The sequence below is a fragment of the Meleagris gallopavo genome, chromosome 4 (genome assembly GCF_905368555.1).
Source record: "Meleagris gallopavo chromosome 4, MGAL_WU_HG_1.1, whole genome shotgun sequence".
In the NCBI taxonomy this organism is placed as follows: Eukaryota; Metazoa; Chordata; class Aves; order Galliformes; family Phasianidae; genus Meleagris; species Meleagris gallopavo.
The window spans coordinates 36,964,663-36,990,544 of NC_139407.1; the positions used below are offsets into that span (position 1 = coordinate 36,964,663).

Below are 25,882 nucleotides of genomic sequence, written 5' to 3' on the forward strand. Positions count from 1 at the left end.
CCGCAACCGCCCCCCAACGGTCACCCCGCCGCACGTTACTGACCTGCCACGGGGCGGCGTCGCCGCGGGGACGCTGGGCCGCACCCCTCGCCTCTCGCAGCCACCTTCTTCTCCCTGTCCCGTCTCTCGGCCGTCACTGCGGGCGCGACGCTGGGCCCCCGCGGAGAGAAAAGCCCCGCGGAGCGACGCGCGCATGCGCGAAGTGGCAGCGGCCGCGCCTCGCGTGGCGCACGTGATTTCCTCTCGGCGGGCGGGGTGAGGCGGGAGGGAAGTGGAGGGCTTTCCTCGGCGCCGTCGGGGCGTGGTGACGTCAGGCGCTGTGGCGGGAAGTTCGGAGCGCGGCGTGACGGCTGCGGTCGCCTCAGGTGCGCGGCGGCCGTGGGGCGCTTCGGGCCCTGAATGGGTGGGGGTGGGGCGGCGCCCCGGGGGTGCGCAACGTGTTTGCGTGGGCCTCTCCGCGTTACATCGCTGCGCGTTACATCGCTGCGCGTCCCGCTCCTCCCGCGCTTGTAGGGCTGAGGGAACGCTGCCGATTCCCTCGGGGTGGTTGTAGCTGTGCTGTCACTGTCAGCCCCTTCAGTCCCCACGCATGGCCGGTCCGCAATCTGGGAGCTGGTGAACCGGTGACAACGTTCTGTTAGCGGTTTCTGACTTTATTAAACAGCGGTTTATTCTGAGCCTTTTCCTGTCCCTCAGGTTGTGTGAAGCGTTTGTGAAATAAGCTGTTAAAGGACCATTCTGCCGAAGCAATGGCTTCTCAAGAATTTACTGTAAGTTTTTTAACGCTATGTCACTAAGTAAAAATCAATCAAATGACACTGCTGTGTTATTTAATTTTTTTTTTTTTTAATTTACGATTGTTCCAACATCTCGCCCTTTTACATCAGGTGTTATACACTCACCAAAAAATGAAAAAATCGAAAACATGGCAAGATGGAATTCTGAGGATTAGATCTGGAGAAAATAAGGTGAGCACTTTTAGATTTAATATCATCTGCAAGATGGGCAGTGGCCATTTAGTCGACCTGTGAAGTAAAATTGGTTTTTTTAATTCCATTTATTTTTCCTTGCAGGCAATCTTGCTTGATGATAAAGGACAATATTTGGAGAGTATGTTTGTAAAATCCCAGGTATATTTTATTTGGAGCTTGTTTTTTATGCTTATTACTGTGGTTTGCATTTCAAATTCCTGTTTGTTTGGCGATTAAGGTGGTGCTTTTTCCCCAGCAATCTGGCAGTTGTGTAGTGCAAATAATAGAAAACTAAAAATGCTTTCAATTGTTGATATAACTTACTATTACTTTTCCAGAACAAATGTAGAGAATTCATAGAATTACTTTGGCTGGGTAAAAGCAGCATATCGTAGTAATGTATTAAATGAACATAACTAGGTGCTAATGTTCTCCATTATTAATTAATCTAACTATATTTACAATGGTTGTGATGTGTTGGGTATAAAATGTTACATTTCCAAAAAATTTCCATTTGAGTATATACAATATTCAGAAGATCTGTAGTTTCCTAAATAGCACTATTACATACACACTATTGCATTCTCTTTTCCTAGGTGAATTCTGGAGATAATTTAGAAAGTGAACGATATTTGATCATGGTTGAAGAAGCAAAAATGAAGGAAAAATCTTGTGAAGGTCCACCAAGGAAAGCTGAAATAGTAGACGTGAATAGACGTGGTGTAAAGCCTGGAATTCTGCCTCCAAAACATCTGTCTGTCGGCTTAAAGAGGAAGTTTACAGTATGTCTGTTTCAAAATTTGTCTGACATTAACATACATTTTAAAACACAAAGGGCACTTTTAAATGGAATAGTAAATATATAATGTCTTCCTACCCTTTTTTGGAACTGTAAGTCAAGTCATGTTACCAGTAGCTATTTTTTCTAAGGTTTTTAAATCTTTGTTTAGTTTAGTAGGATTACTATTGCTAAAGCTGCTGTGAAAATTGCAAGGATCGTGATTATTTTTATACACCCATGAAATTGTTATACATGTGCTATTTTACCTGAGTCAACCAAGACAGTTTAGAGTTGGAGGAGATTGAGAGGGGAATCTGTCACAGAGTTATCTCTAGATCTGAGTCCATGACAGGGGCGCAAGCCCAGAAGGAGACAAGAAGGAGACACCCAGAAGGAGTGGGGGGGGGGGAAGAGAGGAAGAAAAAAAAAAAAAAAAAGCCCACCCCTTTCAGCATAGCAGCGGGTGGCTCCGGACCAAAATGAGGTAAGGCCTGTTGCTGGCCGTGCGCTCCAGGAGAGGGGAAGAAGGAGGGCAGATGTGTCTGAAAGGAAAACAAAGGCAACGATCTGAGGAGGAACAGTAATTTACTAAATTCAACAAACACAGAGAGGGAAGTATCCAAACTGCAACATCTTACACTAGTAGACTACAGGGGAAGCACATGCTTTTTTCCAGGGCAAACTGAGAGCGAGTCAGAGAGAAGGACAACTGCTGGTGTCCTGCCAGGCACTCCACCTTTCTTCTGTCCTCTGGGAATGCCGCTCCTCTCCTCCCCTTCCCTCCCCTCCCCTCCAAGAATCCAAAATGCCCAAAAGAGGCAGTCCACAGAACCAGAACATTAACTCTTTAACTCCCACTGTTTTATGTTATGTTCTGATGTGGAATACCGACAACAAAAATCACAAAACCACAACAGGATCTTATCAATGCTTATAAATATTTAAAGGCCATGAGCCAAGTGAATGGGGCCAGGCTCTTTTTGGTGGTGCCCAGACACAGAACAAGGGGTAATGGGTACAAACTGCAAAACAGGTAATTCACTGTGAACCTGAGGAAAAGCTTCTTCATTGTGAGGGCACTGGAACAGGCTGCTCAGAGAGTGTACGGAGTCTTCTCTGGAGGTACTCAATTCAAGACTCACCTGGATGCTTTCCTATGCAATCTCCTGTAGGGAACCTGCTTTAGCAAGGGATTGGATTAGATGGTCTCCAGAGGTCCCTTCCAACTCCTATGATATTGTGAATATATCGTATGGAATGTGCTCAATTTTGATCTTTTGCTTATGAAACGTGAAGTTGTTTTCTGAGTAGAATTAACTTTAAATTCCTCTCATAGGGTTTCCAAGGGCCACGTCAGGTTGAAAAGAAAGTATCAACAGCAGAAGATGAAGAAAGAATGGCAGTATTGCCTATATCTGAGCAGAATCAGGATCGTTTTCCATCCAGGTTTTATATTACCTCTCCCTTATTTTCTACTATTTACAAGAAGAATGCAGAAACAAGCTTATCTGCAGGCTTGCATGAAGATGGAGGTACAGATAACAGAGATCGTGTGACTCCCTCCTCAGTGGTTTCACTTCCATTTCTTCATACATGTAATGAAATAGAGAAGAAAAATTCTGATCAGTCCACAGTAAAACCAGAGTCTCCTCTAATTACTGGGCACGCCAAGTCTAATAGTTGGACAACTGGTCATGGGGCAGTGTCACAGAATATCAGGAGCACAACACAGATCATAGCTCTTCTGAAGTCTAAACCACAAGTCTGCAGAGAGCAAGTCTGCAGATCTGAAGTCACAGAATGTCATAGATTTCAAACACTGGAAAACATAAATAGTTTGTGTAACCTAAAAAGCACAACCCTGCCTGCCTTTTCTGTAAACTCTGACAAAAAGATTGCTCAAACTATTCAGCACTTGCCTTTTACAAAGGAAATGGTAAATGATAAAAAGGAACATTTGCTTATAAATTCATCTGAACCTTGTGATAAAGAAATCGCAGGGCAAAGACATGACAAAAAGGCTAATAATTTAAGCCAAGATTTACAAGATCCCTGCAGGACAAACAGTTCTGTACTATCTGAATCCACCATAAACAGAGTGAGTGACAGCCTATTTGTCTCTTCTTGTTCAGCAAGTCCAGTCACCTTTGAAAAACCTCTCTCCAGATACAGAGAGCATTTGGCAATTAATGGTCTTCAGGATAATTCATCAGTCAAATCTCAAAGTGATCTTCAGCTGAAACAAAACTCAGAAAGAATGCCTAGCGACTTAGAGCTCTCTGAGGATTTAACAGTGACTGAAAATGCAATTGCAAAGCAAGGTTTAAGTACACATGGCAGAGACTGTAGTCCAGACAAACAGGTGATGGAGGTTAACTTTGACCTGTTGGGGGCTTTTGATTTTCATGATATGGACAATGAAGAGCACTGTGAAAGAAATAAGAAAGAGCTCACTGAAGAAGACATGCTTTCAAAAAGTGCAGATTGCTTAGAGGGAGAAGATAGGGCACAAAATACTGCATTGAGACTTAATTCTTGCTTTGAAGTGATGACACACTGCAAAAAGGAAGAAATCAAGTGTTCAACATATGATATAGAAAATGATGGCAATCACTGCACTGTGCAAATGCCATTACAGTTTTGTAACAACGTTACAGATACAGAGAGAATTATGGAAGACTCTTCAAACCAGACCAAAATTGAAGTGGAACTTTTGGATGACAGAAACAACTTAAAAGAGATTAATGGAAGCCTAGGAAGTATTGAAGCTGTGAACAATGAGAAGAATCTTGGTGGCTGTGCAGCACTTACCATTAACGGCACATCAGGACTAAAAAGCAAGCACTTTGATCTTTTTCCTGGTGACACAAATGTTAAATGTCACCCTAAAACTGGAATGTTTGATAAAACTGAAAATATTTCATGTACTGCTTCTAGCAGTATAATTTCTACAGCAGAGGGAAAGACTGAAGAAGATGTTATACAGCTTGAATGCACAAAATCCCCAGATCTTGGTTTAGAACATTTCCGGGGAACTAAAATTGATTACATCAAACCAGATGGCCCTGTGCTGACTTTGTCACAAAACTCTGAATCTTGCTGTGGCTCATCCCAATATATTACAGAAGATCATCAAAATCTGTCTGGCATTTTGAATAAGGAAAGTACTTTTATTTCCAAAAGTGCTGTCTGTCCTTTAGGGAAAGGTTGCTCAGCTTCAGAAGAAGCAGAAATGGATGAAACAGAGGTTGAAAACCTAGAGAGCATGAATACCCCTCATGGAGCCAGCAAAGGTGAAAGAATAGAAATAGAAATGGACTGCCTGAAATCCATGGCAAAGGCTGAAAATTCATCAGATCTTCCTGACTTGGTAAACAATATCACTCTTCTAAGAGCTTTGTATCAATGTAGCACAGCACTAGACAGCTTACAAATGATGAAGGAATATAATAGTGTGTTACATGAAGCAGAGACTTCTGAAGAGATACCTGAACTACTTACCAAAGACGAAGGTAGATCAGTTTCTATTTCATGACTGACTCTTCCTGGTTGACTTCTGCCCTCCCATCTTTCCTGCTGAACAATTAACATTCAGAAGTCATACTTTTATAGCAGTATGTTATGAAAGCTACATCTCACAATGATCAGCCTTTAAGGCACCAGTGTGACCTCCAAGTCTGTTTCCCTGTTTTATTCAGTTAACTGTACAGTTTTTTTACATGGGAAAAGAGTGCAAGATCATTAAATTATTCAGATTTTGTTTTATGTAAAGTGACTGCTGTATCTTATTATGTTTTTCCATGTCTTGTAGCTATAAAATGGTTTACAGAAATGCCTTACTCAGAAAGTATACAGGCATCTTCATGCATTGATTCTTCTGGCAATTTGGTAACCAGTTTTTGATTACATATATCTGTTGCTACAAAATATATATTTTTTTTTTACCAAACCTCTTCCTGGATCAATTAAGAAACTGAAGTAAACAAAACATGTCATAGAATCATAAAATTGCTCAGGTTGGAAAAGACCCTTAACGATCATCAAGCCCAACCACAATCTGACCATACTACCCTACCTAACAACCCACTGCTAAATCGTGTCTGAGCACCACATCCAAACAGTTGTTAAGCACATCCAGGGATGGTGACTCAACCATTTCCTTGGAAAGGAGGTGGTCATCTTGCAGACCTTATTTCTAGTAGTGTTCTAGAGATTAAAAGTGTACTTAGTACAAACTGTAATATCTTGTTATGTTTAATACAAGTAATTAGTTACTCGAGTACTTTGCCACTATATTTACCATCTTTTTTTTTCTTTTTTTTCCCCTTCCATCACTTTTTAGAATGGATGGACTTCCTATGAGTTTTAGCATTGAGATGCACCATCGATCTGTTTATTTTTAATGATTCACACTAATTTTTGTGAAATGCTATTAATAGTCTTTTTCTTTCAATCTCTTCCAAACAGGAAAAAAAAAGACTATCTAAAGTTCTTCTGCTTCTCCCTTTTCATTTGCAATACCTTCTGTTTCATAAGTACGTGAGGTCTTTAGAAAAATCTTTGGATATATTAGTTTAATTTTTTACCCTGAAGGGTTATTAAACTGTTAAGCTAATTAGCTTTTGATACTTTTATAGCAGCCTAACTGTAAGGTTGATTTATTACAGAAAACTGAGCTGTGTGTTCCACTGAAAGCACTGGGCCAAAGAGACCCTAGGACACCTGAATGCCAGCAGAAGGTACAATTTCTCTGTGAAACTGAAGTGTGATGAACAGTGTTAACGTTCAAGGCAGTAGTTTAGTATTTTCAATGTTTTACAATAAGTACAATATTTAGCCAGCTTCTCAGATCATGTTGTGTCAGAATGTCACAACTTTGTGTTGACAGATTTGTGCAAAAACTTTTTTGCTGCTGAATCATGGGTCAGCAAGATACAGATACCTTCAAAAGCATAGTCTGTTGTTCCCCTACAGTTTTGAAGAGGTTATTTTTGTTGTATCTGCTTTGTTGGTTGTAGATAGTTCCTGAACAGTACTTATTTTCAGTTAATAATTCCAGTGTATTGTGTAGCCTGTTGAGTTTCAAGGGCACCAAATAAAGGGATCAGCATCTAGTGAGACAATGTTGAGAGCTCCCTGCTCACAGCTAGGATGGCAGCAGTACCCAGACAATACGGAGTTTGCAGCTGAGAGATTTCTGTCACCTCCGTTTTCATGCAATTATGTTCTTTCTGACTTCAGAGAGGTAAAGCAATTTTTTCCAAGTTATTCTTATTAACCTTAGTGCAAGAACCAAATATAATACTGCAGTTAACCATACCTAATTTTACTTATTGTTGCGGAGTTATGCATTTGCAACATGTACCTTAGTTTTTATGATTCTTCAATCTATTTCATTTAAAGAAATTATAATGTGTGATATTAAAAAAGAGAGATTCCTTGATGTGTGACGATGAGGTTTTGTAGCAGTTGTTTTTGGTGCATTTGAAATTTTGTGTATAGTTTTTGGAGAGTTTCAGAACAAAGATTAAAACATTCTTTCTTGGATTATGAGAATTTATTATTACTCCTCATGGATACAGAGAAACATGAGGTGCAATATTAAATAAACCATATTTTTCTAATGCTCTATGTATTTCAGTATTGAAAGTGATGGAAGAAAACTGATACTTTTTTTTTTCCAATTCCAGAATAGGCTAGTTACCATTTTGTAATTAGAAATGAGATCTTTGCACAAAGATGTTATTTATAAGGAGGATAAAAAGTTTAATTTCTAACAAGATTTTACTGATACTTTTTTGAAACAGTCTCCAGATTCAAGAAGTCTTCATGAGGACAATATGAATTTTATCAGAGAAGAGAATTTTCAAAAGAAGTTTAACATTAAAGACTCAGTAGTAGGTCACTCCTGTAAGTGAAAATGAATGTAGAATGGTGGTCATTGGCATCTGAACAATTATTCTGCCTGACTTCTGTCCTTCACATGTTTTCCCTAGCATCAGCATTGAATGCGTGTTCTGAAGTTCCACAGTGGATAGTGTCAAGCTCACCATCACATTCTGATTTGGGAGAAACACAGTGGACCTCATGGGAACCTGGCAAGGTGTGACCTGACTCTCTTGTAGAACCTTTTGGTTTTACTTCCTCTGTGTTCATGGTAGCAACTTCATGTCTAATTTGTTACTTTTTCCATCTTGACTCTGAGACATTTCAATTGTCTAGAATGATAAGAGGGAGAATAGTGGTAAAAGAGCTATAATCAAGGGTAGGTTTTTTTCATTTTCTTTCTCTATTTTTTTTTCCTCTAGTCATTCACTTGACATGTTAATTCTTCATTCTTTAGATTATTACATCAGTGCAATTGAATTCCTCAGTTTCTCCAGCTTCAGGAAAAAAGGGAAATGTTCAAGACATTCAGGAACCTCTGATCCACAGGAATCTACCAAGTGATTCAGAGCTTTCAGAAAACATTTTCAGTAAGAGATAATAGTTTATAATTGTACTTTATAATGTCTTTCTTACAAAGTCTGTGATGATTTTTGAAGCACTGAGTTGCACTATAAGAAGAAAAACTGGGTCCTGAAGTACACTGATATGTCTGTATGTATTTGTTTTGTTTGATACACTTTTTTCATGCATGTGTTTCAGATTTCTAAGCACAATTTTCTACTCCATCCTCTTTTATTCCATACCACCTCAATTAGCCTCCTTTTCCATACTTTCCATCCCATTCCTTCCTTTTCTTTTTTTCCCCATGGGAGAAACTTAAGTGTACAGATCCAATTGTATAAAGAAAAATTACTTTCCTGTTCAGAGAAGGAAATAAGGCTGTAAGCAAAACTTCTAATTCACATTTATGTTTTCACTTAATTGCCTGCTTTAGTTTGAATCCATGTTCACTGCCCACTTTCAGTGGTTACATGGACACTTATCACTGACTGCTACTTCTTACTGCTAGTGAATTTAGCCAAAGTGATGATTTTGATACTAGAAATCTTTTTATCCACATTAACATTAATTTTGTACACTTTTTTGTAAAAAGGAATGGATGTTAAGCTGTTTTCTATTTGGCCTCTGTCACTGAGCTACCAAAAATATCAGATTTATAACTTCCATAGCAGATACTCGATTTGAATAATTTCTACCTTTTACTTACAGAGAAGTAGAGTGCTTATAGAAATGTGTTCAGAATATATGAATTAAAATAATAAAAGAATCATATTTGAAATCTGTCGTTTTATGTGGAAATGTAGTATGGATGACACGGTACAGGGGCAATAGAAAGAACCTGTCAGTTATAAGATAGGTTGTAAAAGGAAGTACTTGGGATAATTTCTTCATCTTAGTTCTTTGTGCATCTAAAGTTAACGTGCCATCTGCAACTACACAAAGTTGCTTATAGGATCTATTTGCTCTACAGCATGGGAACAAGACAGCTATCCAGAGGAATGCAACTCCACGGTTAAAACACAAATTCCACCTGTCACTGTTGCTGCCACTGCCAAGATTCCCAACACAGATTTTTTCCTAACCGACAGTGAGGAGGTCCAGCAACCTAATGGCTTTTCAGTAGTCAGTTTGAGCACCAAGCCAGCAGTGTTTTCCATGAGTGCTTCTGGCCCTGAGGACAGGAATTATGAAACTTCTGTGTTTGAGGAGTGTATGGAAGACAGACAAAGAAAATCTGTGCACCCAGTGTTCTCAAATGTGACTTCACAATGTAGACAAAGCAAGTGGCTAAAATATCTAAACAGCGCTCATTGTGACCTGATAACTCAAAACAGCAACGATACGGAAGCGGCCAATGACATCTATGCTGAGAATGTCCTTGGAATGCTGCTGGGTGACACAGGAGAGAGCCAGAGCAGCACTGCGAACAGCAACGCTCCTGGCCCTGTACCTCTGCTGACAGCAAAGAGCATGCTCGGTGAATGCTGTGCAGATAGCAGCAACCAAGATTTGATTTCAGACAGGAAGTTACTTTCTTGTCACTTAAATCAGACTCCTCTAACTGAACCAGCACAAAAGGTGTTGAGTCATCTGACCTGCCGCACTGTGACAGGAGATGTCCAGGTGTGTAACTGTTCAAGCAGATACAGTTTAACAGAAATGCATTTTTCTGGACAAAGCAAAATCTATCTGATTTCCTGCAAGATATTGTCAGTATGATAGGATGAGATGTTTCTGTGTATGCAGTTGCACAAAAGAGGCTCTGGAATTTTTAAACTGTGTGACCAAGCCTTTATGAAGGTAATTCCTTGGTCCACATGGTGCCAGATTCAGATTTTTTTTTTTTTCAGTCTGAATGTTGATGGCATGGAGATGATAAATCAGTACAATGGGCTTTTTCATATTTTGTTGGTAAGAACACATTTCCAATAGGTATTATTCTTAATTGTGAAATCAGCATTATTTTCGTGAACATCCACGTCCTGCCTCATAGTAGTCTCTAATTTTAAAATACTGTAAATATCATAATTTTAGTAATGGCAACACAAGTTATGACACTGAATAAGGGCCTACAGAATTAGCAGTTGGCAACAGCTGCTTGTGACTTGTAGACTTTTTTTTTTTAAAAAAGGAGAATATTGGAGAAATTAAAACAACAAAACAAACCTGTGTTCTTAAGAATACAAGCTGTTTTGCCAGGAAAAAATTTTAACTTGTGTGATCTTAAATGATACTGCCAGCTCACTACACTGCAGTTCCAAGTGTATTTACTTTATTCCTCTTGAATACGTTTCTGTACTCCTAGTAACAAGTTCTGCAAATGTTTGTGTTTTGCTTTTGAAAAACTTCTTCATCTTGAAACTTCTGGTTGCAGAACAAGGCCCTGAAAAATCTGACTGTTTTTGACAGATCTGTACAGTAGCCGTTTATGAAAATTTGTCTCCCTCAGGATTTTGCAAGTTTTTAACAGCCTACTTATTTATTTATTTTTAGGATATAACAGTTTCTGAGCTGTCTTTTCCTAATGCAGACAAAGTAAAACATGCTAATCTTCCTAAAAGAAAGATTGCCATACCAACTGAGTTTCAGTCTCATGTTCACTACAAACAGGTTTTTAAAGCTGCTTTGACAGGTATGTCTAACACCATGCTACGTAAAATGCTGTCATTTGTACACCATGCATTTCTGAAGCTTCACAAAAGCAGGTTGAAAGGGAAAGATATAATTGGCATTGTCTGTTGGAACAACTGTTTGTATCTGAACTTGGATCTACACACACCTTTGTATGCGTATGTATATATACTCAAATATATTCAGTCTGTATTCAAAATTGTAAAGCCAAACTGAAAGATTAGTATACTCCTTTTTCAAAGATGCAGCCTTGCGCCTGTTTACCAGTCCTATCTAACCTTCTTCTGAGCTACTGGTATTCAGCATTTGCATCATTTGGAGATACAAATTTAAACTTGATTTATATGCAAGTAAGGCACTTAGAACAAGTTTATTTCATGTGCGATACGTGAATTTTGCAGGCTGCATGTTTGTTCTTTTAGTACTTGGATCAATTGTTTTGATTTAAATATGGAACTGAACATTTCAAATGAAAGTGCGTATCTAAGTGCTGCGTACACAAACATTTTAAAGCTATATTAATTGCTCTTCTATTCTCCTTTCTACGCCAAGAACATTTAAACATAATGCTTTTTGAGCTGTCGCAAAGATTACACAACGCCCTTTCAAAAGTGGATACATCATTTTACTCTTCATTGAAAGATGAGCAAAGCGAGAGCAAAGAAAGCAGCATTCCACTCTGTGATCACATGCGTCCTGCTAAGGTTCTTGTGGTTAAAAAAGAAGGTCAAAACAAGGTGCTGTTTATTCCTTGTCTGTTTGCAGTTTGGGATGTTTGCAATAAAGGCCATGTTGTGTGAACAATTCCAGCACAGTTCTCAGTCAATTACAGTTGCAAGTTAAAGCGATGTGTTACAGTCATCACCTTTAAGATCATTGGTAGTAGCTGTTCTTGTCCAGAACTGCTGATGTAATGGTTCTCTCCATAGAGAAAGAGCTTTATATATGAGAGAGAAAGCCTTCAATTAATAATTTGTTAGGTTATATTGGATTTCTTTAAGCTGTGATTATACAAGCTGGCTTGAGAAACAGAAGTGTTAGGAACACATTTTTTACAGCTAAACAAGCTGAAAGCACAGATGTTTATCTGATATTTATATAGCAACTAGTACTGGTCAATTGCTCTACTTTTTTTTTTTTTTTTAAACTTGCTTGTTTAAAGTGTTTAAGATCTCCCTCTCCTGCCTCCCTAGGGCCGTCTGTTCTATGCCTGTGATGCCCCAAGAGCCGAGCGCTGTTCATTTTTCAAGTGGATAGAAGAAGCGAATGCTGCACAAATAAAAAAATTCAGACCAAGTGTAGTGCTTCATGATGTAAAAAGTATTGGAGCATACCTCCGAAATCAAAAGATTTTTGTCTTTGATGGATGCCAGCTTTTTGTGAGGTATTCTGATATGGCATACATCTGTCAGGGGTGCTATGTGAACTACAAGGTCTATAGAAATGCTGCTAACTTTGGATTTAAGTAACATTTAACAGACACACTGACTATGTTTAAAGAGGTTGCAGTTCTGTGTAGAAGTGTAAAAGCCAAATAAGTAAAGGATTATTATTCACAACAGTGTCATTTCAGGTAAGTACCCTTTTCCATGAGAAAAAAACCTGCTTACCAGCAGTTTTATCAATTGTTTAACAAAAAGTCTTATGATGGTTGCATCTGAATTACTGTTTAATCTTTCTTAAGGGAATTTGGGACAGACTTTGTTTTATTGTTCCTAGTGATGCTTTTTAAAACAGACATATATTCAAGATACCAGGTCGTTAATCTTTAAAAGGAAAAAAACCCACCTGTCTGGATATAATATACATATTCTAAATGTAATGTTAGAGGCCATATCTAAGGCTCTTCTATGCTGTTAAATTGTAGGGGAAATTTGATTTTAGCTGAGTATCAGAGTTCAAGATACACTTATTTAAGCCTTACTAAGATGAACAGCCAAAATCTGTGCTGCTTAGACTTGTCCTTCTTATTTTTATGGAGTGAACATGTAATGTACCAAATGATTACATGCTTTTTCTGGAAATTACAATTTAACAGGAAAGGCTATGAAATTCGAACACGATGGTGTAGTAAGCTCAAGAAACTTAGGAACGTGCATGCTGAATCTGATGGGGACTCCAAAAATAAACTGTACCTCAAGCTAAGCAGTAAGGAGCATTATTCTCTCTATAGCAAAGGTAAGAAAATTCTAAGTATCAGAATAATAGTCTATGTTTATGTTCGTGGTGTGCCTTTTTGAGGTTCTTTTGAGATTGCAATTTGAAACTATCTCCTTGTGGAATGCCTGATAACTTTGAGGATTCCCTTCTCATTGTAGAAAGACAAAGAAGTATATCTTTATTTCATCTTTTTCCTGTAAATGTTGATACAATTTTGAAAAAATATAAGTTCTATGTCTTTAGATTTGGACTGTATGAAATCTGTAAATAGCTGAATTTTCAGGAAAGCCCAATATTCAAGCAGAATATAGTGAAGGAAAACTTGATGTAAGAACTGGCGTTTCAGTAGGTGTTGCCTATTTTGTCTAACTATCTGACGTGTCACAGAGTCAGAGGGCATTCGGTGAGTTGATCCAGATTGCCTCACTACTTCTACAATTGATACGTATATTCTCCTAGTTTGATCATTTTGCTATAGAATGTTACTAAAGAAATCAGGCATAAGCTAACATGTTTGTGAATGCTTTATCACAGACTCTAGAATTCTCCAACAGATCAGGTTTTTGCTGTTTTAAAATTCTGCAACTCTGCAAAAGGAAAACTTGTGAATGGAAAATTAGCTAATCAAATTTGTTACAGGTAAATATGTATGGCCTAGAGTAGCCTCAGCAGACATGCCTAGCAAATCTGAACGTTTGTAGGTTACAGTATGTGATGCCTTTGAAAGGGAAGAAAACCAAGTAGTTAACTAGATTTGTAGTATATTGAAGTGATTTGCTCTGAATGCTATCAGAATTAACAGTGCTTAGGGTTTGTCAGAATTTAACTGGCACTAAGTGCATTAAGGAGAGAACTTTACCACTACAATGAATTTTAGACAGGGAGTACCTAACAAATTGATAATTTATTTCTTTTTTGCAAACTGAACTAACATATGTTTAGGACTTTAATACCCCTTACTTTCATGTTTGCAGTCATTTAATTTACAGCCTATAAGATGTTTCACTTTTTTATCTGACTTCCTTTAGTTTAAAAGATATTAGATGTTTAAAAGTTAATGAGAACTCTATTGTTTTCACAGATGATATTTGGGTTGTTTCGAAGACTCTGAATTTTGATCCCCTTGATACTTTCATTGCAAGCAGTGCTTTCTTTGGACCAACCCATAACAATGAAGTTGAACTCCTACCACTGAAAGGCTATCACCCCTCAAACTGGCACTCACACAGTAAGTTTTATTCTAAATAATTAAGAAGCATGGAAAACAACTATTGTGGGGAAAATATGACTAGCTATGAAGGATGAGATTTGAGTTTCTCAAACCTTGTGCATTTTATTCACAGTAATTTTTTTTAGTATGTAATTTGAATACAATACATAATGCATTGAAAGCTGCAGAGCAATTGGTAATAAATTCTGGATGGATAATGAAGAGATGAGGATAATACAAATGGCATATAGAGAGTGCAATTTGACTGTGAGAGTGTAGATATTGGTAGGTACATGTTGTTACCATCCTAAAATAAAAAGCTCAAGCAATTCACTATACAGCATTTGTACTTACATAAGAAGAGCGTTAAGTCTGTGATTTGGCTATCCCAGTGTTCCTCTCAGTTCATTTTCACTGCAATCTGGAATAACTGGAAAAAAAAAAGTTTTAAAATTAAAGAAAAAAAACAAATCTCTCTACTTCACGTTACTATCATTGTATTTTAAACAGAAAATAATAGTATCAGGGTTGTTTTCAATAAACTACTGACTATTATATTTTTAGCAAGATGTTCTCAAGTAAGTTGCTGCTATCCTCTATTTTAACATTTTTGTTTGGGGTATTTTTTCATATCTTGGTATCAGTGTTTTGTAAACAGTGAGGTTAATGGGCGTGGGCTTTAAGGACAGAGAAACAGTGGGGGTCTGCCACAGATCTCACAACAGAACAACAAATTTGCTTCCAAAGGTGATGCAAAAGGTTTTTTTTTTTTTTTTTCCTGTTGAACAAAACTAATTAAAAAAAAAATAAGGAAAGAGAGATGAAGAATGCCATTCTGGAGCTGGAATGCAGTGTGAAAATTGTGTGCTTGATCACTAGATACTTTATTCATACTACTCAATCAGGTTAATTGAGTCTTTTAAGTCCACAAATTAATATTGTTTAGGCTTTCTATGTAATCATTAGACAGAGATCCTGCAAAGCACATTTCAGTGAGCCTACATTAAGATTAAACCCTTATTCTGAGTTACAGTCATAAAAATAAATAGAATGGCACATGTTTTTGTGGGCATACTTGCTATGAAATCGTAGACTTCAAAGGCAATTGGAGGTTTGGTTTCATTTGTTCCCTGCATGTGAAGTGCAGGACTGGATCTCATAAGCTGTCAGTGTCTAGACGAGTTAATATATAACTTTGCAATCTTAATGTTGTTAAATCGCAGTTCCATATTTATTTTTTCCTTAGCAAGATTTTGCTCCCAACCTAATTTGTGACCATAAGTAATGCAGCAGGACTAATTCAGCATTTTCTAATTAATTTCTCTACCTGATTTGAAAGTTTGACTTATTTCTTTTTTTCTTAATTTTATTTTTCTGTGGCCTTTTCAGCATCAGTTCATGCCTTGCTAGTTTGTAATGCCAGTGGTGAGCTTATATCCTTAAGAAATATGGAAGAATACTTCAACCCGTCTACATTACCACTAATACCATATCTACTAAAAATGTAAGTTACTGTTTCAGTGCCAGTGTAAACATACAATATGTAAATAGATACAGGAAAAAAATACCACTGAGTTTGCTCTATTAAAAGTGGATTTCCAGAGAAGTGGTGGAGTCACCACTTGAACACCGAGAGGTGTTCAAGAAACTGTAGATGTAGTACTTGGGGCATAGTTTAGTAGGCAATTGTAACACTATAATGGGATGAAAAGTACCACGGTAATAGCAGGGTGGCAAAATCTTTGGCTGCAGCAAGTGACAATGAGCACAAGTGCAGCACCTGTGGATGCAGAAATGAAGGAAGAGGGCTGCTTACCTTTGGAAGGCCTCAGGTAGGCAGAGATCTCTAGCAAGAGATGCCCTCACTTTCACTGCCAACCCTTAAATGAGGTCTGGGAAGGGGTGGATCCTGGCTCCACCCCTTCCAGTCACTCAGGTTCATTGCATACACCTGAGCTCCCCTGGGTTCAGACCATGACTCAGCATTTCCACTACAGCAATATTGGTGATAGGTAGAGAGTTGGACTAGATGATCACAGAATTCTTTTCCAACCTTTATATGATTCCATGAATCACAGTATAAAACAAGAAATTATGTGAACCCCTGCTACCTCTGACTACATGATTCTACTACTCTTAATTCTGTCAGGCTTGAGTAAAACAGAGGAAAGTCTAACCTTGCACCCAGTAGGATAAAAGCCCAAAAACCTGTTTAGTATGATACAGACTTCCAGTGAGAAGTAATAAGAGGCAGGAATATACAGTCCAGGTGTGCATCAAGATGAAGAGGGCAGCAACTTCTCTGTATGCCAGTTGTTAACTATAATGCATCAGCATTTTGACATAGGTGAGAGAACATCAGAACAATGAGATGCAATTCATACACATGCAGTATTATAACACAGCTTTTGTTTGTTACATTTTTCTTAGGAATCTTGATTCTGAAAAGCCTACTAGGAGAATCAACAGAAGAAAATTTATTCCACCTGCCATGAGCCTGGTACGCAGAAAGATGTATGGATCTGTCAGCACTGAAGTGGCAGTGGAGCTAGCTGAAAAGATGATCCTAACGTTCTCATTGAATCCAGATCAAGCTACATCTCTGATTCACATAGCTCAGATGATGTCCTCACATGAAAATATGAAACCAGTGGAAGAACATCAGATTTTCCCTATCACAATCATACATGGTATATAGCAAGTAATTGTAAAATTTGCTATTTTGTTCTGTGCAGAAATGCTGTTTGATATGTAACACCAATGTTAGTGAAATATCCCTAAATTCTCTCAGTGACAAAACAGTAGACTAGCTGCCTTTGTATTCATCATATATTTACAGTCTTACACAAACTTAAAAAGAAATCCTTAAGTCTGGGTAAACAGTGACTTATTGTTAAAGGTAGTATAGAAAAAGATGCACTGAATCAACTACCTCTGTGTATGGAATATCCTTTTCAGCACTTCTATAACACTACTGTTCGTGCATTTCCTTAAAAAATCATGCCTTGCACAAGGTCCTTCTGATAAGGGCCTTGACATTAGAATCATAACATTAGAATCGTAAAGTATGTTCTGTCAGCACAGAACTTTTGATCCTTGAATTTGCATCCTGCCTTTTGCAGCATTTTACCTTATATGTAGAGATCTTTCCCAGCAAAATCTCTATATAAAGTTAGGATTGTCTTCTGCTTATTTTTTCATATTAAAATACTTGACATCATGTATAAGCTTTGCTAAATTATTATATAAAATTTTATTATTTTTTCTTTGTTCTATACTTCCTTATATGCTTGTTTTATCTCTTTTCAGCATGTATACATGAATAACATCTTAATTCAATTTTTTAAAAAACTTTTTCAAATCAGTATTGAGATGGAGTTACAAGTTTTTAAATCCTGGCAAAAATATATACGTGGCCAATAATAACAGTCTTCATATGGATTACATTTACATTGCCTGAAATTTAGTTCAGCTATTGCTGTATTAATTTAATTAGAATGATGAGAAAAAAAATCATCACCACCACAAATTTTTTATTGTGTACGTGAGGTCATAGCATGAGGGATGCATACAAATAAATAAAAACATCACATGCAGTAAATTGTTAGCCAACTGGTTGCCCCTTGATACTTTCATCTACTGAAGCAAGTGCAAGCAATGTTTTTTACAGGAATTACAGTGCAATATTATCACAAGATAAAATTATGTTAGAATAGTTGATCAAAACTGCATTTCTAGAAAATCTTCATGTGAACTTTTGGCTTTTTCTTCTAACATACCAGGTGTTTTTGGAGCTGGAAAGAGCTATTTGCTGTCTGTTGTGATCTTGTTCCTGGTCCAGCTCTTTGAAAGCAGTGAAGCTAAGGAGGGTCCAGAGCTAGCTCCATGGAAACTTCTGATTGCTTCTTCCACTAATGTTGCTGTTGACAGGATACTGCTGTGGTAGGTTACCATGAATTAAGATTTCACAAAATGTTGTTCAAAAGGCAACAATGCACTTAAATGTTACTGGTAATTATGCTAGTATTCCCAGTATAATACCTTGGATTGTACTCGCATTCTTTCCCTACAAATTATTGCAATTGGGGATTTAACTTTACTCCTTTGCTCCTTTGCACAGTCTGCCTATTCTAGGAGACCAAGTAAGACTAGCTGGACTGTTTTATATGAGCCTAATCTCCCACTATCATCACATTTACCATTAGAATCCACCCAAGACAGAAATTAGGAATGCTCAGGAAGCTTAAGGAAATAACAGTGGCAGGGGGGAGATCAGTCTTGGGAAGCTTCACCAAATACCAAGAAAAGAAAATGTTAAAGGTTAAGACAGTTGGAAAGATAAAGGGAAAAACACTGAATACAAGTTAAAGATCATAAAGGAATTGAGCAGTTTTTGAGACAAATCACAATGAGGTAATTTGGTTTGATTTCTATTTATTTGACTGTGGTTCACATTACTTTGGTTTGATAAATTGATTGTTGAAGTTTATATTCTTCACAGAAAAAATCTTTTGTGTTTTTCAAAATTAATGCCTACCTTTTCCTAATGTGCATCATCTCTTTTTCTTTGAAGTCTACTTGATCTTGGATTTGAGGATTTTATCAGAGTGGGAAGTATTAGGAAAATCACCAAAGCAATTCTTCCCTATAGGTAAGTATGCTAATCTTTTGAGATCTGAGCCAATTATACAATTCATGATAGTTATTTTACAGCATGCACACTATCTTGAAGTCATTCAAAATGAGACAGTAATATGACTATCTTATTCTCTCCACCTACTCCCACACAGTGGGTAAATTTAGGTACGTGACTTGTTACTGAATAGAGATAATGCTTTTAAATGGAAATCAATAGAGAACAAATTAACAATAGTGAGAGATTTGGCAGTTTACAGAAAAAGAGGAAAAGCATAAAAAGAACGAAAGACTCAGGATATATATGTATTGTAGTGATAAGAACTAGGAGGAAGTGATACACTTAATGCTCAGAGAATTAATAGTAACAGTTTGTTAATACTTCACTTCTTACCCAAGGCATCTCCACTGCATACAGCATAAGTGTCCTGGGGATGCCTTTTGACTATTTAAAACTAAGTGACCTACACTGCACTTTCAAAACTATTAAGTGCAGTTCAAGGTGAATAAAGATAAAATTACCATTCCGTGGTGTAAACAGAATGCCAAGGGTACAAAAAGTACCGGAGTGAAAATTTTCTCCACGCTTGTACTCCACACTGAAATCAACTGTAAGAGCTTGGGGGAGTCACGCATCTTTGATTAAGGCAGTGGGTTTGAGCTGGTGGGATAAAGGTCTGTTTTAAACAAGTATTTTATTAGCTTATCTCAGCTGGTATATGTTAATAAATTGTGTAAAACACTTTGACTAGTTTTTGTATATTGTGTATTAACTAAATACTGAAAACAATGTTATTTTTGGTCATTTTAATGCGTGTTATGAAATCTTTAAGTTTACATGCTGGCTCGGGAAATGAAAATGAACAGTTAAAAGAACTTCTTGCTCTCATGAAAGAAGATTTAGCTCCAGCTGAAAAAATGTATGTAAGGAAGAGTATTGAGCGACATAAACTGGGAACCAATAAATCTGCATTGCAACAGGTACAGTCAAAGTGGGTAGGATGGGAAAGTAATCTTTTATATGCCTTACCTGCAAGGCCCAGCAAATGGAAACTGGGAATGTTCAGAATGGGACAGCTTTGATTCTACCAGTATAGCTTAATGTCTTATATGCTTCTGACTTGAGTTGTACTTGCAGTTCCTATTTAATGATAAATTATGAGACAGAAACCTATTCCGAATTTACTGCAGTCAGTTCCAACATCATCACTACAGTTTACAAGGAGAGAAAAATTACTGAATGTTGCTTATCTGCACTGTCACTTCAAAATTAAAATTTATATAGTCATAAAGGTAAAAGGTAAGGAATTAATTGAGTTAAACTAGAACTGAGAATCAGCTGCCAAGAATGTTTTTTCAAATATATTTTTAAGTAACTTTTCATTAAATTTTAAAATTACCACTTCCTATAGAAAAACCTTCTGATCCTCAGTTATTTGCTTCTTTTCCCTCATTTCTAGACTCAAGTGATTCGAGGATGTAGAGCAATTAGAACAAAGCAGATCTGAGCCTTGTGGGTTTTTCGTGCTTTTTCCTAGTGCTGTTTCTGATACTGGGGCTCAAAAGGTTTTGGAGAATTGTGTAATTTGAACTCTTTCTGTGCCTGACCTGATGTGGCCTTGAAATCCAGGAATTTGTGAATGGTTCTAACATAGAAATGCACCAAGCATGAGAAATGTTAACTTTTGATCCTCCTCTTTGTGTTCGCTCTTTTACCTGTAGTTAGAATTTAATTTTTTGAAACTGAGTATAACATAGCATGTAGTAGAATAGCTAAAAATTAATTGAAGTGTATTCCATTGCTGGAGTTATAGTCACATACTGCATAGAGACTACTTAATGATCATAATGTTTCTCTATCACTTTTTCCTTTACTAATGACAAAGGTAAAAGTGGTTGGAGTGACCTGTGCTGCCTGCCCATTCCCTTGCTTGGATACTCTTAAGTTTCCTGTAGTGGTGCTGGATGAGTGCAGTCAGATGACTGAACCTACTTCTCTCCTTCCTATTGCAAGGTACCACCATGCTTTTGTGTTTCAGCTGAGAAGTAACTTTTAGTTAGCAGTGACAGAGCCTCAAATCACCAAACTCGGATGTCCTTTTGAGAACACAAACTCTAAGGTTTCACCTTAAGAAGAGTAATTACAAATTGAAGCATGCTTTTAGATACTTTTCTTTAGTCAGTGTGTTATTTTAACTTTGGAAAGAAGAGTGATGAAGGGAGCCTGATAGAAGGCAATCCGCAGCATAAAAAGAGAGGTTGCAGTTTCATTACAAATAGTTTAACATCCTTTTTTAGAACCTTTTTTAAAGGCTTTTTAAATAACATTCTTGTTTAGGTTTCAGTGTGAAAAGCTAGTCCTTGTTGGAGATCCTAAGCAACTGCCACCAACTATTCAAGGGTCTGAGAGCACTCATGATAAAGGACTAGAACAGACTCTCTTTGATCGGCTTTGCTTAATGGTAGGTACTGCTAACCACATCTTTTCTAAAGATGGAAGATAAAATTCCAAGTCCACTGAAGTCACTAAGACTTCTGATTTAGATGTCAGAGAATCAGCATTTCAGTCTGCTTTTGAATCAAGTAGATTCCATTTTGGTGCATTTCTCCGTAAATTTATTTGCACAATGCACAGACATCGCATAATAAATGTAAAACAAAAACAAGAAACAGCGACAGATTATTTCTCCTGATCTTTAGTGTTCAGGTTTCAATCCATGTAGAGGATTTAGAGGCTACAATATTTCTTCTAACTTTTGTTATTAGTGTAAAGATTAAGTCTGCTTCTTGCAGGAATTATTTCTATTTTTTGTTTGACCAAGCTGGCATTTCAAAATAGGTAGAAATTGTTTTTCTTATTCGTGCTCTCTATATCATAATCCTTTAGGGACATAAAACAATACTGCTACGGACACAATATCGATGCCACCCCACTATTAGTGCCATAGCCAACGAGCTGTTCTATGAAGGAAACCTGATAGATGGTGTTTCTGAGAAGGAAAGAAGTCCTTTACTGGATTGGCTTCCAACACTATGTTTTTATAGTGTTAGCGGGCTGGAGCAAGTAAGTTTTCTCAACATTTCTTATTTAAAAAGACAACATTGTAGGGCTTTCTCCATTCTGCTTGCATTCTTACTGTGCAATTAAGTGTATTTTAACTGCTACTAATGAGCGCTGAATTAGAAATCTTCCCTATTTCCAGATTGAGAGAGACAACAGCTTTTATAACATGGCAGAAGTTCATTTTACAGTCAAGCTTATCCAATCTCTGATTGCAAGTGGAATACATGGATCTGCAGTGGGTGTGATTACTTTTTACAAATCACAGATGTACAAGGTTTGTACAATATACCATTGATAAAACAGCTGTAAATTTGTTCTAATTCATTTCAACCAGGAACAGTGAAGTAAGAAACGTGCTGAAAAGTAAACCAGAGTTTTAGTTTATCTTTCTTGTTTAAAAAAAGAAAAATCTTTTATTCCTCTACTCAAAATCTTTACTGCTTTAGGTTTTTTTATTAAAAACAAACAAAACAATTTCCTGCTGTAATAATCAGAACAACACGATAAAATGGTAATACGAAAGATGCAATGTTAAAGGGACTAACACAATAGAAAGGTGTTACAAGGAAAGGAGAAAAGGACTGCTCACCCATCTCCAAAGATCTAGGCTCACAGGGGAAAGCTCCACCAGGGAGGGATCTCCAACCAGAGATCCTTCCTCAGTGGCAGTCAGCCCTTAAATGAGGTCTAAGAGAGGCGCAGCCAGGCTCCACCCCTTCCAGAAACACACTTGAACTGCCTTCACCTGTGCTCCCAGGACTGACAGGTTCTTTCCCCAAATGATCAATCAGTGGTTCAGGCCATGACTCAACAGTTCCCATGCACCTGCCCACTTAGAAAATTTGGAAAATTAAATACATAATTTTAGTCTATGATTTGGGTGTCATTACAGATTGATATGCATGACAAGGACAAATACTGGAGAGACCTGCATAGCAAGGCTGCAGTTGTACATCACTCAGTCATTCAGGACATGATATGGGTCTGCTGTGATTACTAAATGCAAGCACAGTTCGCCACACTGAGCAGAACAGCATTTTATCAAATACAGTCTCATTCCATAATATTTTACTGAAAGTAGCTGAAGATATATTGTAATTGCACTTTGTAGTTTCTTAGTTTGCATCTTGCATAGACTCAGACTTGTAGTTTTTGCTCAAGACAAATAATTGACAGAGCAGCATAATTCATCCATATTCATTTCATTTGTCTACAGATACAGAACTTGCTTAGGAGCATACATTCCGAGGCTTTTCCAGTGAAGGCTGTCCAGGTGTCCACTGTAGATGCATTCCAAGGAGCCGAGAAGGAGATCATTGTTCTGTCATGTGTAAGAACAAGACAAACTGGATTCACAGACTCAGAAAAGAGAATGAATGTTGCATTAACAAGGGCAAAGAGGCATCTGCTGATTGTTGGGAATTTGGCCTGCTTAAGTAAGAACAGACTTTATGAAAGAGTAATTAATCACTGCAAAGGTATTACATTCTTTTCCTTTATTTTCAAAAACCTATAGCTCACCTTTTAAAATTACACAATATGCTGTATACTATACAGAATACATCCTTCATAATGTATAGTATGCATATGTTACAGTTGGTATTACAGCTGGAAAGATTATCGTGGTGGAAACAGGAAAAGAAACAAACAGGGAAGAAATGCTCACCTGTAGCCAAAGATCTAGGTTTGCAGGAAAGACTCCACAAAGGAGGAATCTCCAGAAAGAGATCCTTCCAGGGTGGCAGTCAGCCCTTAAATGGAGTCTAAGAGAAGTGCAGCCAGACTCCACCGCTTTCTGGTCACACAGCTGAATTGCCTTCACCTGTGCTCCTAGACCTGACTCAGTCCTTTCATCAGGTGATCAATCAGTGGTTCAGGACATGACTCAACAGTTCCCATACAGCGTACTATACAAAATACAGTATATTGCCTACATACATTGTACATTGCAAGTAGATCGCAAGCACTAAAGTTGCTTGTTTGCAGTTTTATCAGCATACTGCTTTTATATGTTAAGTATTTTTGTTATCCAGTAATGGGACTTCTTTTTTCTTCTCTTGATGGCATCAGATAGATGGACAAAGTATTCTGGTAAGGAGATCTGGAGATGATTACTGTATTTCTAGTGCTTTACCAATTTGGTTTTTACATAGCAGACCCAGCCAGGAACACATTGTAAAGCAATGTAGCTCTGAGTAGTATGTACTAAGCAAGGGGAAGACAACTGGGAAATAATTTCATATCTCAAAGTATGAGTACATTTCATCCTAACTTTTGCCTTTTCAATTCTCATTGAATTAGAGAAGCGAGAGAAAGTCCCAGTTTCTAAAATGTCTTCAGTAAATTGTCTGAATCCAACTCCCCAGCACCCACTGGTGCTGACACACGTCTGCTCTTTGCACAGAGAGGCCCCACCTTAGCAGATACTACAGGAGGAGTTTTTAGTCTCTAAAACAGCAGATAAGAATTCACTACAAGAGAAGTGCCAAAATACTAATTTTATTCTGTCTACTTGGTTGGCATCAACTGAGTAGGTGCAGAACAACGATGTTCCCAGTAGAAATATTATAGCCATTTGATATGTTTTGGGAAATAGATGTTCTCATTGCCACACAGCAACTATGTGATGGATGCTGTGAAGTGAGATATAATTATCCTACTGAATATTGCTTTCAGGACGAGAAAACGGACTGCAACATGTAAGCCAGTGTGAGCAGCAGCTAAACGACATTCTGAAGTACTACCTGGAGGAAAAGAAGGAAGAAGAACAGAGTAAGAAAAAGGAAAAATAAAATGTGTGCTTTTTATTTTGACAGTATATGAATGGTGTGTCTATAAAAATGACCAGTACTACTGTGAATGTAATATTTAATGTTTAACGTGGGGAAATTTTATTTGCATCTGTTCTGATTTTTCTGTTTTGGCAGCCCCTTGTTTGAATGACTAAAACTAAAGAATATAGGAACTGCAATATCTGAGATCCCTTTAATTCTATTATTAATATTAGTATGAATTATTTAATAACTAAGCCTGTGAAGTACCTAATTGCATTATTAGTGTTTCGTTGTTCTTCAGTTTGATACGCATGCAGCAGCCTATTGTAAAAACAAGTGCGTATTTACAAATCATTCAAAGCGAAGAACATGGCTCTAACATAAAAAGGCCTAACGCAACGTCGTTTTTCCAAAGAAAACTACACGCCCTCAGTTTATTCAATCCCCTCAAGTCAACAGCCCCACCCGGCTCGGCGCAGCCCCGCCAGGCCGCCAGGTGGCGCCGCCCGCCACCGGGAGCGGCCCGCGTTGCGCCGTGCAGCGCTGCTGACACCTCGGCTCTCGCTCCCTAAAATCTCAATCAACAATCCATTAGGACGCAACGGGAGTAAAACTAAATCCTCGTTTAAGTGTATTTATCCGATCTCTTTTCTCTCTTTCAAATGCTAAATCCATTTCAGCATATGCCCCCTCTTTCTCTCGCCTTTCTCTAAAGCCCGGCAGCCCACACTGCTCTTGTAAATATGAAAGATGCTAATCATATGACATATCACGTCTCAGTCGGGGCCTGGAATAAAGCCTTGAGATTTGGGATCATTGCCTCCAGACAACAGCTTCATCAGCCGGAAAGTTGGTTTTTTTCTCCTTTCCTTCAACTCTCAATCCCTTCTTTGTCTGGGAGAAAATGCAGCCAACTCGAGCCACCCCGGCCATATGGTTCACTCTGTGTTTTCTTAGTGAATTCTGAATTGTTTGTGACTTGCGGAGGGGTTTTTTTGGGAGCATGTATAAAGACATAGAAGGGGCTGCCCGCGCTGGGCAGGGCTGGGCCATGTCCTTCACGTGCCCATTTCACACACTCCTGTGTCCGCCCCACGGCCACGCGCTGCCCGGACACGGCCCCGGGCTCAGCAGCGCCACGATGCCTTCTGGGGCTCTCACAGTTTTTCCCTTTTGAGGACCGAAGTGCCTTTCTTCCTGAAGGTG

At 38.0% G+C, this 25,882-nt stretch overlaps 2 protein-coding genes across 8 annotated transcripts in view; one reads left to right on the forward strand and one right to left on the reverse strand.

Annotated features, from left to right (window-relative positions):
• The window catches only part of LARP7 (La ribonucleoprotein 7, transcriptional regulator), a 27,612-nt gene extending 27,417 nt beyond the window's left edge, over positions 1–195 (reverse strand). Inside the window, exon 1 of the mRNA XM_085222891.1 lies at positions 44–195. Within this exon, the coding sequence (XP_085079017.1) occupies positions 44–195 (152 nt within the window). The remainder of the gene's footprint in view (positions 1–43) is intronic.
• ZGRF1 (zinc finger GRF-type containing 1) lies at positions 132–25,489 on the forward strand. Of its 7 annotated transcripts, none has more exons than XM_085222885.1 (29): positions 132–255; positions 697–770; positions 888–968; positions 1,074–1,130; positions 1,568–1,753; positions 3,089–5,264; positions 5,564–5,640; positions 6,420–6,491; positions 6,824–6,997; positions 7,560–7,662; positions 7,749–7,855; positions 8,096–8,228; positions 9,173–9,825; positions 10,696–10,834; positions 11,386–11,570; positions 12,027–12,217; positions 12,872–13,011; positions 14,075–14,221; positions 15,593–15,707; positions 16,634–16,893; positions 17,986–18,145; positions 18,777–18,854; positions 19,672–19,819; positions 20,725–20,852; positions 21,177–21,300; positions 21,726–21,902; positions 22,042–22,176; positions 23,119–23,380; positions 24,579–25,489. In XM_085222885.1, the coding sequence occupies exons 2-29, from the start codon at positions 750–752 to the stop codon at positions 24,692–24,694; spliced, it is 6,345 nt and encodes a 2,114-aa protein (XP_085079011.1). In that variant the 5' UTR covers positions 132–255; positions 697–749; the 3' UTR covers positions 24,695–25,489. The 7 variants fall into 7 exon arrangements, with proteins under 7 accessions (XP_085079011.1, XP_085079015.1, XP_085079012.1 ...); XM_085222889.1 differs by having other exon boundaries at positions 209–365; positions 23,119–23,232; XM_085222884.1 differs by having other exon boundaries at positions 213–365.
• The last annotated feature ends 393 nt before the right edge of the window (positions 25,490–25,882 follow it).